This window comes from Drosophila busckii, chromosome 3L (genome assembly GCF_011750605.1).
Source record: "Drosophila busckii strain San Diego stock center, stock number 13000-0081.31 chromosome 3L, ASM1175060v1, whole genome shotgun sequence".
Lineage (NCBI taxonomy): Eukaryota > Metazoa > Arthropoda > Insecta > Diptera > Drosophilidae > Drosophila > Drosophila busckii.
This window is the reverse complement of record NC_046606.1, coordinates 7,539,598-7,552,663: the sequence shown is the minus strand read 5'-3', so window position 1 is coordinate 7,552,663 and position 13,066 is coordinate 7,539,598. Positions and strand designations below refer to the sequence as shown.

The window sequence follows — 13,066 nt, the reverse complement described above, 5'->3', positions numbered from 1 at the left end:
CGCGCGCGCCACTCGCATCTGTTGCACACACACACGCACACAGATGCACACTCCCCCACCTACTGCTAAGAATCTTTGCAGGGGGCCAAATGGAGCTGCTGCTGCTGCTGTTGAAATGGGGGAAGTTGCGTGCACTTCTATCGCTACGGCACACACACTTCCGTCTGTTTGCTTGTCTGATTTACGTTGAAACAATTTGACGTTGCCAAGGCATTAAGTGGCATTAAAGCTGTGGGCTTATCATTTACAAGCTCGCACCTAAAAGATACACAGAGCTCAGCTCATTTCCGTTTGGTGTACAGTAGCTTCTCGGCCAGGCTGCTTTATAGCCTTTCTGTAGATCGTTAAAGTCAAGCAAAGTTAGAAATTAATATATCGTTTTATGCCTTGCAGCTGACAACATGTCAATGGCCACAATACAATTGCAAACGCTGGAGTTGGAGGAGCTGGAGACGCCACCGCTGCCCATACAACCGCCGCCAAACATAAATGCCAGCGGCACAGTCTATGGCTTTCGCACACGCCTTTTGTCCTGCATAGAGGAGAACGATACGGACTCAGTGTATGGCAGCTCCATGCCGCGCGCCTATGAGCTCATGCAGCAGGCAGATGAAACTTTTCAAAAGCTCAACGTTGAGGAGGAGCAGCAGGATGAGCTTTCAGATGAAGAGCTGGAAGCTGATAACATTGCCATGATCGATGAGTCGCGTCTCTATGAAGTAGACTATCTGGATGAGCTTGTGGCAGAGGAGCAGCAGTCGACCACAGAGCTTGTTGACTCGGGCAATGTGGAGGAGGAGGACTGCTGGCAGCCCAGCTTTAATCGCAATGACATTATGAATACTTCTTGTTATGGCACACTGAACAATTCGTTTGGCAGCGAGGCACTGACGCCCAAAAAGGCGCCGGAGCCCATCTATGCTACGCCCGAGAAACGGCGCGAGAGCAACCGCAGCTTTGATTCCACCTGCACGGCCTCGCAGTCTAGTTCCATTTATGGCGGTTCTATGAACTCTTCGCTGGATCACATGATGAGCGTGTCCGCCAGTGCGGCCACCAGCACGCTGCGTGGCAACTCAGTGCCACCCATGGATCTCTCGCTCGTGTCCGCCGATGCGATTAGTGCGCTCTACTGGTCACCGGACAGTGTTACTTGTGTGCTCGACAATGGCGATGCCAATGCCGCCGAGGAGCTGAACGAGGAAATGGCAGCCAAGTGCTTAAGTGCAGCGGAGAGCGGTGAGTACACTTGACTTTCGTTTGAACAAAGTGCTGATTGGGGGCATAATACAGTTTGAAAGGCAATCCATCAATGCGTTCGTTAGACTATTAAATTCATTTACAATCCTTCATTATCATTGGGCTAACAAACGCTTTTTAATGACCCCAGTCGCCCAGTCGCAGCGAGGGGGCTGTAACTCCTTTTCCCATTAGCATTCCCTGCTCCGCATTAGAAAGGTAGCCCGCAAGGCGGTGTCTGACCCCCACATCCCCATGGCCACATCAAAATGGCCAACACAAATGATCGTTAAGTCGCTTGGTCAATAGAGTAAACAAAGCCGTCGAGTGAAAGCTCCAAATTTGCCGACTGTCAGCCTGGCTGGCTGGCTGGCTGGCAGGCTGTTTGCCCATTTCACACAGCTGTTTAACCAGCCCGCCAGGGTCATAAATCATCCAAAAAAAAAGCTCCATAGCATATTTGCATATGGCATCTTGTTTATAAATATAACTCTTGGACTATGTCAGTGGAAATTGTTCGTTTGACATACGACAGTTTCTAATAAGAAAATGCTTGCCGAGATTTATGCAGCTTCAATTTTAATTTAAAACTAATCAATAATAATGCAAATTGCAAAATGTTGCGGCAAGTTGCAATGTCACAGTAATTTACGTGCCATTGCGTGCCAAATGCAACAGCGACCACAAAACTGATGAAAATTTATGCAAAGGGTCAAAAGTCGTGAAGATTCTCATCCATGCATGCGTACAGTGGGGTCGATGCGATGAATTTTGTCAAATTTTAGTTAAGTTGCTTAGGCAGCTAAAGCGCAAACTTTGATGATTTGTTGAGTTTTTAAAGCCCACTGTGCCGCACTCTTCTGCAAAAAAGTGAAAAGTCATGAATCACACACACACACACACACACTTGCGCACATATTTATGCATACATCATGATCAGTAAAACGCAACATTGCAAACTGTGAATCGTTGTTGTTGTTGCTGTTGCTGTTGCTGCCACAACCTGCACAAGTCAAGAGCATCGTATCTACCTCTAGCATGGAGCATGGAGTGGCCGAGTAGCTTGGAGGCATCATAAACTTACATTGCTTATCGCTGGAAAACTTTTAAAAAACACTTGAGATAGCGTACCCAAGTGAGAAGCCCCAGAAGCAACAATCCCCCCACTCACACACACACATAGAATGAGGCCTAAGTACACAAGGGCCAAGCCACAGAGTTGCAGAGGAGAAAGAAAGAGAGAGAGAGCCAGATTGGAGTGGTCGCTTGTTAGGTTAGCTTGTATCTACAAATAGACTCCATGAAGCTGACGGACACAAGACAAAGTTAAACAAAAGACCAAACGGTAGTTGCCATGAATGGTCGAACCCAAAATACAAAAATAAACTGACTGGTGAGTCTCTGACTCTGAGCAAATGGAAAAACTACGTCTGCAGTTCGCAACTTTGTAGCACGCAGAGAAGCTTTGGCTGCAACAACAACAACAACTATTTATTAGCATGAGGCGTAGATGCAACTTGGCACCCAAGACACTAGACAGCTGGCATCAGGCTTTAGCTTTAGCTTTGGCTTTAGGCTCGAGGCTTCCAATAAAAGCAAACACAGTTCGAATGCATTTTGTGTGTTTCAATCTGCTGCGTTTGCGTGTGCCTTGGCGATTTCCCACAACTGATATATAAGTATTTGTATTTGCAATTGCTCTGCCAATATTTATGACTTGAACTCTGTAGTAGATTGAACATGTGCATAGATAACTTGCCAATTGACTTGGTCGCGATAAAAGCGGCTGCAAATTGATGGCTTACACTTTAAACTAAATTGAAAATATTTTATATGAAATTGAATTTCAATGCTACTTGCTAAGTGCCCAATTTTCCACTACTTTACAACTATAATGAGCACTAATCGTCTAAGTAGCACAGCGTAGAACAAATCAGAATCAAAAGCCACTTCAATGAGGTAATAGCTGTGACACAATCTTGATTAATGAGCCAGGCTCAGCGCTATGTAATTTTATTTTACATTAAGTATAATTTCAAAATAGAAATCTGTGCTTAATGTTGCTAAACGTTAATCAATTTAATGTTTATAGAGTGCCATATATATAATTGCGATAAGGCTTAAGCACTTTGTCTTGGGTTTGGCTATAAAATTGTTGTTAGAATAGAATTTAAAGGAGCTTAGAATAGAAAATACTGAGCAGCTAATTAGCGAGCGTGCACTGTACTTAATTAGTCAGCGTTGCTGTTTTTCTTGCCTGCAGCTCCTTTGCCTGAAATCAATACAAATGTCCATTGTTTTGCAAAGCAGCAACCCAAGGGTTATCAGTGTTAAGAACTCGAACTCTCTAACCAGATTGTACAAGCAGCACTTAAGCCTTGCGTCATCAGCACCACCACCGACTGTGTTGCCACTTGAGCGGTGAGCGTTGTAACGAGATAAGCCCGAGTCAGAGTCAGCACCTCAATCAGTCAAAAATACCTCGTGCACAAATATAAATACGAGAGCACAGGCAATCAAACAATAATAATAATAATAACAAAAACAACAACAGAAACGCGTGAATGAATTATTCCACACAAATTGAAAAAACAGTAAAGGCAGAAAAAATGTAAAGAAACGAGTTGATAATGAACTGATAAGCCAGACAACACAACACGCTTCGAAGCGAGCGCCGAGCGCCGCCGCATACAGAGATCTGATATCAGCTGCAGAGCGTGGAAAAGAGCGACATAATGAGAGCGAGAGCAGAACCCACGCGCATGCGAAGTGCCAGAGAGCGGCGCTCACTCGCTCGCTCTTGTGGAAACCGGTAAAGCGACTTGTTGTGGAGACCTACCAACGGCTGTGTAGACCTTCTCTCAGTCTCGAATCGAATGTCAAAGCTCGCGCAAGCACATTGCGCGTGTCAGCATTAGCTCTGCCCGAGCCGGAGTCGATCGCGTTGGATACGGTTACAAGTAGCAAACAAAATATTGCATGCAAAATTTAATTAACACAAAAAAATGCGCCAGGTTGCAAATTAAAACGAAATGTGCGACGCTATTGTTTTCCGGGCGTATTAGTAATGGCATTTGGCTGTCTCAGCAGAAAATCAAATTTATAAATGTGCGCTATAAGACAAAAAAAAACAAAAACCTTAAACCAACTATAGGTTTTTTTATGTGAGTGCTAATTTCAATTAAAATGCGCATATTAAATTAAATACGCACACACTAACGAAAAGTAAATAAAGATCTTGAGAAACGTGAACGCGGCAGAGACAAGTGAAGCGCGGTGTTGCGTCAAAGAACTTGAAAGGATTCGCCTGCACTTGGCGGCGTCGGACTCGGCAGCTGCAACAAAATACAGCTACAGATAGACATAAATACGAAGGAATACGAATACAAATACATGAAGCAGAATACCAACAAAGATACATGCCATGTTCTCACTAACCAACCGCTCCTCGAGTGGCAAAAGCAACAAGAAAAATATTGGCAACGACTCAGCCAACTGCAACGTCAACGGCAAGGATAAAATAAATTTTCAAAATAATTGGAGCTGCAATAAGACAACCGGTCGTCGAGCTGGAAGTGGGTATAGCTGCAGTTTTTTAGGTAAATCTCTCATGGGTGCCATAAGAATTAATTTAAGCGTTAAATATTTGTAAGAAAATTCTTTTCGAAGGCAGCAACAAGTACAGCAAGTTTTTAAGCGAGGGCAGGCTAATAGTTTTCTAATGAACTGCATAGAAAAAAGAACTAAATGAGTTCAAGCTGTGCTCTAAAAGTTTTTAATAATTTCTGTAATTATTCAAAATGAAAGCTTGCGTTTAATTAATTACTCCAGCCCGCAGTTCTCAGGCTGACTTTTAATATATTTACAATGCAAATTACAATTAATTGCAAAGTAGTTCGCTTATCTTTGTATGCTTTGTTAACTATGCACTAATTTATATGTCGCACCGTCGACTGCAACAATTTTGAGCTTCATTGTTGTTGTTGCTGCTGCTGTTGTTCCAGTAGAGACAATGCAACTCTTTTATCTGTCTGGGCTGGCCCTTTGCCACGGGGGCAGCAGGAAGTGTAAGCCATGAGAAATGCCATAAAAATTCCATAGACTGCTGCGTTTCTTCTTCGTTTCCACAGCTTGAACTACAATTTTTTCTGAACTTGCGCAATTCGCTGCGCAGCTTCAGCTTCTTTCTCTGCTGGCTGCGCATGCCTTTGAGCCCAGAGCGCAGAGAAGCGTGCAGAACTCTTGAGCGAGCGAGCGAGCGATTGAATCGCAACTCAGTATTTAGTAGCAGCGTACGCAGGGGCGGGTCGGGGGGCATGCCGGTGTGCACATTTTGTTTGGTTTGCCTGCTGAAATTCTGAGAAATGTTTTATTTCGAAATTTGTTAACAAGCGCAAGAGAGACGCGCAAACAAGAGCAACTGAGCTTCAAGTGTTTGCTGCCCTCTCGCTCTGTAATGCGCCACAAGTTGAAGGTTAGAGTTGAGTTTGCATGGGGATAACAGACAGGTCCTTTATTAATCGAATAGCACAAAGGACAGCAGTTTTTGTCAGTTTGTGGACTTAGGCATGCTTTGATTTATGATTTGGCAAACTACAAATATTGAAATTAGCTAAACACAGCAATGAGCTCATAATTAATCATAGACATTTGCATGCCCTTCAAGCTTAGCCAGCTGGCTAAACAACTTTTGGTTTCTAGCACAAATCGTGTCTTGTATTAAATGCATAATTCTATAACAAGTCTAATTAAGCTCCAACAGCTGGGCGAACTAATCATATGCGAAAAAAACGTTTAGGAACTGTGCGCCAATGCCAATAGAAAGGCAGAGAGAGAGAGAGAGAGACCCTGGATTTGGCACCCTCAGGGCTCATTAGGCGTGTGTGTGTGGCAACTGCGAGTGTGAGTGAGATTTATTGGTCAGTGGAATTAGCTAGAAAATTGCAAGATGCTGAGCAGCGAAGCCTGCAGCGCTGTTGAAGCGGCAGACTAATGCTAATTGTGCGACTGCGCAGCGGGCTGTCCAACTGCTGCGCATTTGCCAGTGGCTGACAAGTTGGCAACAACTTGGCAACAGCTTGTCTCCCTTTTGCTTAGCTGTATATCAAATGGCTTTCGATTTGTTGCCGTGACATTTTGAGTTATTTGACACTTGCCAACTACTGCACGCCCCAAACGGCTGCTGCCTCCTCAGACTTTATGCAGTTTTATTAACTCATTATTTTGAAATCAACGTCCGCGCGCCTGCCAACGGCAATAACAACAGCAACATGTTGTAGATGTTACCAAAGTTGCTGCCCCTTGCACAACTTTCCACAGCCACAGCCGCTGCTTGATTAAGTGATCGGCACTCTTTGTGCCATTTGCGCATACAAATTATGCAAAAAGACAATTCGCTCAACTTCGCCATTTTGACATTTTGTGTACAGGGGGCTGCTGTGAGCTAGGCCTTCAACACGTTTGCAAGTATTTTCGAAACTTTTGCCATTTGCTAAAAGTTTTTCCTTGTTTTTTCGCTTTCTCTATGCCGCTTTGTTACTGTTGACAACAACCAACTATGGCAGCCGCTTCAGCTTCAACTGGTGTCAAGTTGTAGGCGTCACTTGTCGTTAGTTTGCAAATAAAACAAGTAGCCAATGGCAGCGACAACAACAACAACAACAAATCAGCCTCGGCAATAAAATTGTTGAATTTTGTATTCGCTATAGTTTGAATGAAGCCACCAATTACATTCATCTGCAAATTTTTAATTGACGCTCTGAACCTTGAAGTTTCTTCGATTCTCCAAACACATGTGCTCAATATGGAAATTGTAATTGCAGCATAGAGCGAACTTAATTGAAGCCAAGCATAAAGCACTCATTGAATTTAATTGTAAATACATTAACAAAAGTTTTGTTTAATATTATTTATGGCTGTCTACTTTCACAATCGTGTGAAACATTTGTTGCTAACTCATTTCGTCAGCAGGCGCTTGAATCACTTTAGGACTTATCTATAGTAAATATTGTGACGCATTTGCTGTTTAAATTTAGCTAGTTTGTTTATAATTTTAGGCCAATTATGTCTAATGTTCAATTCCGCTTATCTTAGTCACTAGTTTCTTTGATTAATAATTGAAATTTCAACTAGTTCTAGCGCTTAGAAATCTCAATTGCTTACCAGTAACTAGTGAAATAATTAAAGCTTCTATTTGTGTATCCAACTCATTTGCTAATTCTTTTTTCCAGCTAAGTACTTTTGCACTTATTACGCATACGCCATGGCATGCGAATTGTAAAAATTTTCTTTTTGATTAGATAAGCGTTGGGTTGCGCCTTTTTTTTGTTGTACTATGGGACGCACCTGTCGCCATTGCCGCTGATAAGCGGCGCCAGCCGTTGCTTGACATTGTTATTGTTAATTTACCTTAAGTTTTTGCATTTGCTTTTGTTGTTCAATATTTACAAATAATTATAGCGCAGTAATTGGCTTTGCTTGTTGCCGCTGCAAACATTCGTTTGCTCTCCATATGCCACAAAAACGTTTGTTTTGCAAATTGTGAACTAACTTTTTAAAAATAGCATCAACTAAACCACAAAATTAAAAAAACAACACGTTAAATGTTTACCAAGCTTTTGGCTTGGGGGCGCGGTCATGAAGCGTGACTTTTAGCGCTGGCTAAAGATGTTTGCGCTAAACACTTAAAACATGACAAAAGTTAAAGTTTGACAATAGTTTATTGTGGGTCAGCATGTTAAAAGAACTTTCAGGGTCAGCAGCTGGGTCAGCTGAAGGGTTTGTTGTTGCCCAAGGGCAAAGTTACTAACAAATTGCTTAGATCTGTTTTTTTTTTATTGCATGCAGCACTTGCATTATCTTCTGTTTAATTCATATTGTAAATTTTGTATTTTTCTCGCCAACAATTTGTCATACTTATAAATATGCAGCTCAAGCTGAATAAATTGTGAAGCACCCTCTGTCATAAAATAAAGCATTTTGTACATTTGAATTTCGCGTTTATTTTTAAACATCATAAATTTTTATGCAAAGTATTTTTTTCTTTTTGCAACGCCCTCAGTACTTAACGTTCATTGCTGTTTGCGCCTCTTCATTTAATTTCTGTTGTGGGCGTATACAATTTTTATAAATTTATTGTTATTTTCTTTAATCATATTTTTCACTTTGTTTAATTGCTGCTTTGGGTTTAGTGCGTTGCTTTTGTTTCGTACAAACTTTCACCTGTGTGTGTGTGTGTGAAGCATTTAAGTGAAATTGCTGCCTAATGACGGCGCATTTCTTTTAATTAGAAGACTCATCATAGCAAAACAGAAAACAAAACGCGGCAAGGTTCAAGAAACCTTTTGGCTTAGACACCAGAGATGCGTGACAAGTGACAATACACAGAGAATTTTGTTGTTGTTGTTATTATTCTTTGTGGATTTTTACAAGCTGGCAAATCAAACACTTTGATCCGACATTTATAACTTTCAGACATGACAGGCCAACATTTCAAGAACAAACAGGTTTGACGTTTCTGTGCAGGAACTGGGCAAGAGTTATAAAGTTCTGCATACGCTTTATTGAAATTTGAATGGGTTGTATAAGCAAAGTGTATTACATAGTCGAGCAGTTTGAGCTTGTGCGCTAGTGTGTTAGTTTTGCTTAAGGAACTTACAGTAATATAATAAAGTGTATTTAAATTTAAAATTAATAGACTTTTTTTTATAAGCAAAGTGTATTACATAGTCGAGCATTGCGCAGTTTGTCAACTAGCTCTATATTTTTGTTTAAGGAACTAAGTTCTGAATAGTCCGTTTATTTTAAGGCATAATAAATTTGACTCTTTTTTTTATAAGCAAAGTGTATTACATAGTTAAGCACTGCGCAGTTTGTCCGCTGGCTTAATGTTTTTGCTTAAGGCACAAAGTTCTGAATACACTTTATAGTAAAAATAATAAATTTGACTCTTTTTTGTAAGCAAAGCGTATTTCATAGTCGAGTTTAGCTCAATTTATTCGCTGCTTTTTGCATGTGCAATCTGTAAAACGGTAAATTGAATTCCTTACATTTATTTGGACATCTCCTTTGCACTGTCATCTTGGCCGCGCTGCCATGAATCACTTTGCAACGATGCAAGGTTTAGGGCTCTTGTGGCATGAGCGATGGCAACGTAACGTTGCAACTGCAACGAATTAATTTATCAGCATGTACCGCTACAGTGTCAACGCTTTGGTAGCCATAGCCACAACATTAAAAGCCCATAAATTCATCTGCAAGAACTTCCAAGAAGTTTTGGCAATTTGATATGGGCAAACCAAAATATTTGAATGCGGTTTGTTTTTTTTTTTTTCTACAGCAAAGAAGAAAACTCCCAAAGCAAAGTTTGATTTATGCGTTGAGATGGCCAATGGCTGATACTATAAGAGCCAAGCCAAGAAATAATAATATATATGTATGTATATAATGTAGGTAAAGCTAAACTAAACGGCACGACTACCAAGTCGAGTGGCCGGCGGTCAAATGCTTGCATAGACATAAATTATAAGCCATGGCTAAGTAGGCAACAAGCTAAGCTAAGCAGCCGAAAGTACTGTGGTAATCGAATGCTTTAAGTCTAAAAGTCATATAATTATATTTACTAAAAAGAGCTAATGATAATAATGATAGATATGCAACAAATTGAGCTACTTAAGTTTATAAAGAGCTGAACTAGTTTGTTTTACTTGTGTGCGCTTTATTTTGTGCCCACTGTATTGCTAGCAGCTGCAGCTAAGTTTTCTCTTATTTTGTTTACAAATATTTAAGGAAAGTTTAGCGTTTGAGAGCGACTTCCTTTGGGGCTGGCAACATGTTATGTGGCATGTCAATATAACGCCTTTGTCTCATAAATATTAACAATTTTATTATTATTATGCCTTTTCACACAAAGCGCGCAATTTATTTTCGTGAAGCTGATTAATTATAAAAGCGGAAGAGTCTTGGGCTGGGCTGGGCTGTATAAAAATAAACTTAATTTTTGTACATTACACAAAAGGCATTTGTAACTTTTGTAAGTCATGCTCAAAGCCCAATGGTCAAAGCGCTTGGTGTTGCTTTCAAGGCTGTGGCTTTGATAGATGCATAAATAATAAATAAACTGACATTGAACTATTGAACTGCATGGCAAGTATTTATAACTTGGGGATTATTAGACAGGAAATGGCAGATGCTTGTCAATTCTTGCATTTGTTTATTAAAGATCTGGCGCCAATTGCTGGCGCCTGTTGCAAATTTGCATTGCAATTAACTGAAAATGGAAATGATAAACACTGGCAAGCGTGAAAAAAATGTCAAAGCATTTAATGTAAATCGAGGCGCATTAAAACGTTTTGTTCAAAGTGCTTATTTTTTTATATGGTGACATGTGTTTGTTTGTCTGCGCTACTTAAATTCTATGGAATTTTCTATATGCTATTTAATGAGCCTATTAAAAGCAAACATAAACAATTTGAAGACAAGTTTTTTTTTTTTATAGAGTGTGGCATAAACTTTTGGTGTTGCAATTCTTTTTATAGACCTAAGCTCAGCTCATGCATAAACTAAGCGCTACATATGTTTTTGTTCATTTAACTAATATATTGTTTCTTTTATTTCTAGGTAAGTTTTTTTTATTATGTTGTAAAAATCAAACATGCGTAAGTTTTGAATAAGTTGACAAAAGCGTTTTGCATTAATGAATCATTAGTTAATTTTTTCACTTATTGCCAACATTTGTTGCTTTACTCAACTGTACTCTTTATAGCTGAGCTCATTATAACTGCATTAAGCTAACAAATTACTCAAGCAGCAGCAAAAATCCTTTGACTAATTGGCAAACTTTTTGCCTCTCTCGACGCGTTTTTTCGTTACCTGTGCAAAAATTCATAATTCGAAATCAAAAACAATTTATGTTTGCACAGCTCAATTTTTGAAATTTGGCACAACAGACACACAGACAGACAGCAAAAAGAAAACAAATACTTTAGACGTCTTTTCTAAGAAGCCAGCCCCAAAACTTATGTATACAGACTTGAGCTTATGCCAAAGACAAAAAGCAGGCGGCAACGCTACAAAGTCTGGCTGCAGACTTGGCAAAAATCAAGCAAGCAGAATACAATACAAAATTTGAAACCGAAACGCGCTTCAAGTTTCCTGTGTGTCCAACAGCAACAACAAAATAACTTAACTACTTGTATATTATATGTGTTATTTGCAATAGATACAAAACTGTTGAGCTGAACGCGCTGAACGTGGTGGAAGATACATTAACCTTCTGCTTCTCGTGTTCAGTACGTTTTTTGACAATTTTGTTGGCTTGCGCAAATACGTTAAATGACAAACAACGCAACAGCAAAGTTTGTATCTAAAATCAACAAGTTCACGACGAGCATGAAATAAAAAAGAAGATAAAACTTTTAACACACACATGTTGGCATTTGCTTAGACAACAAACCCCCTCCGAAAAAAAGAAACTAAACCAACTAAAATCCAAGTTGACTGACAGTCGGAGTAACTAGAATCTATGCGACGTACAAATAATTCAATATTTTCGACACTTTAGTGTGGCTCGTTTACACAATTGCGTGGGTTGCTCAAAATAAAAGCTGAGTGTGTGTGCGTGTGTGTGTGTATTGTAATTTGGTGTATTATGTTAGCTTAGTTATGGCTTCAAGCGCTTTTGAGTTCAACGTTTGCTTTTGATTTATGAATGAGTGATGAGTAATGAATAATATGAAATTGAGCCTTAGTTAGTTGTAACATAAAGTGGGCAACAGCTATGCTAACAAATTTGGCGGGGCCGCTGCTCAATGAACTTGTTAAGCTTACAGTTTTTAGACCCGGTACAATATATACAGTTGGTCTTATAAGTTAGTCAAAGCAGTAGAAGGTGTGGCAGTAATAAATTGAGAGCAGCGTAGTCGTTTAGCCGTGCTTATGACTGTATGAGCGTCGGAAACTCAGAGACTATTAGCGCTAGAGACGCCAAATTGGTTATATAGATACTACTATATACGCAGCAGATCGCTGGCATATAAAAAAGTGAATTTCCTACCCCATCCCTTAGATATAACTTTAATATAACAAGCGCTGCTCAATAAATTTGTTAAGCTTACAGTTTTTAGACCCGGTACAATATGTACCGCTGGTCTTTTAAGTTAGTCAAGCAGTAGAATGCGTTGCAGAGTGCATCGAGTATATAAATTGAGAGCAGCGTAGTCGTTTAGACGGCCTTATGACTGTATGAGCGTCAGAAACTCAGAAAATATTAACGCTAGTGACGCCAAATTGGCTATACAACTACTACTATATGCGAAGCAGCTCGCTGGCATATAAAAAAGTGAAGTTTGTACCCCATCCCTTATATATAACTTTAATATAACAAGCGCTGCTCCATGAACTTGTTAAGCTTACAGTTACAATATGTACAGCTTCTTAGTTAGTCAAAGCAGTAGAAGGCGTGGCAGTATATAAATTGAGAGCAGCGTAGTCGTTTAGCCGTGCTTATGACTGTATGAGCTACAGAATCTCCAAAACTATAAGAGCTAGTGACACCAAATTGCTTATAAAGTTGCTACTATATTTGACGCATATCGCTGACATATAAAAATATTCAATTTCCTACGCTCTTTTGATATAACATTAATATAACAAACTTTGTCTGCTTACAACGCAGAGAATGTAAATTTAAGCGATTTTTCAACTGCCATTGACAATTGGCAAGTGCAACGCCTGCACAGTGGTATAAATAGTAGCAACAAGCGTGTCCAAAGTACTGCTACACTTGTTTATATAATGCGCACCACTGTGCCTTGCCGCCTTTCACCTT

At 39.9% G+C, this 13,066-nt stretch overlaps 1 protein-coding gene across 5 annotated transcripts in view; it reads left to right on the top strand.

The window, feature by feature from the left end:
* Positions 1-393: 393 nt before the first annotated feature.
* The window catches only part of LOC108598291 (protein TANC2), a 41,284-nt gene continuing 28,611 nt past the window's right edge, over positions 394-13,066 (top strand). For 2 of the 5 annotated variants that reach the window (XM_033293788.1, XM_033293791.1), the window contains exon 1: positions 394-1,239. In XM_033293788.1, the coding sequence (XP_033149679.1) occupies positions 402-1,239 (838 nt within the window). In that variant the 5' untranslated portion in view covers positions 394-401. Of the gene's footprint in view, positions 1,240-4,458; positions 4,839-13,066 lie in introns of those variants that run through there. The other 3 variants (XM_033293792.1, XM_033293790.1, XM_033293789.1) reach the window with 3 other exon arrangements.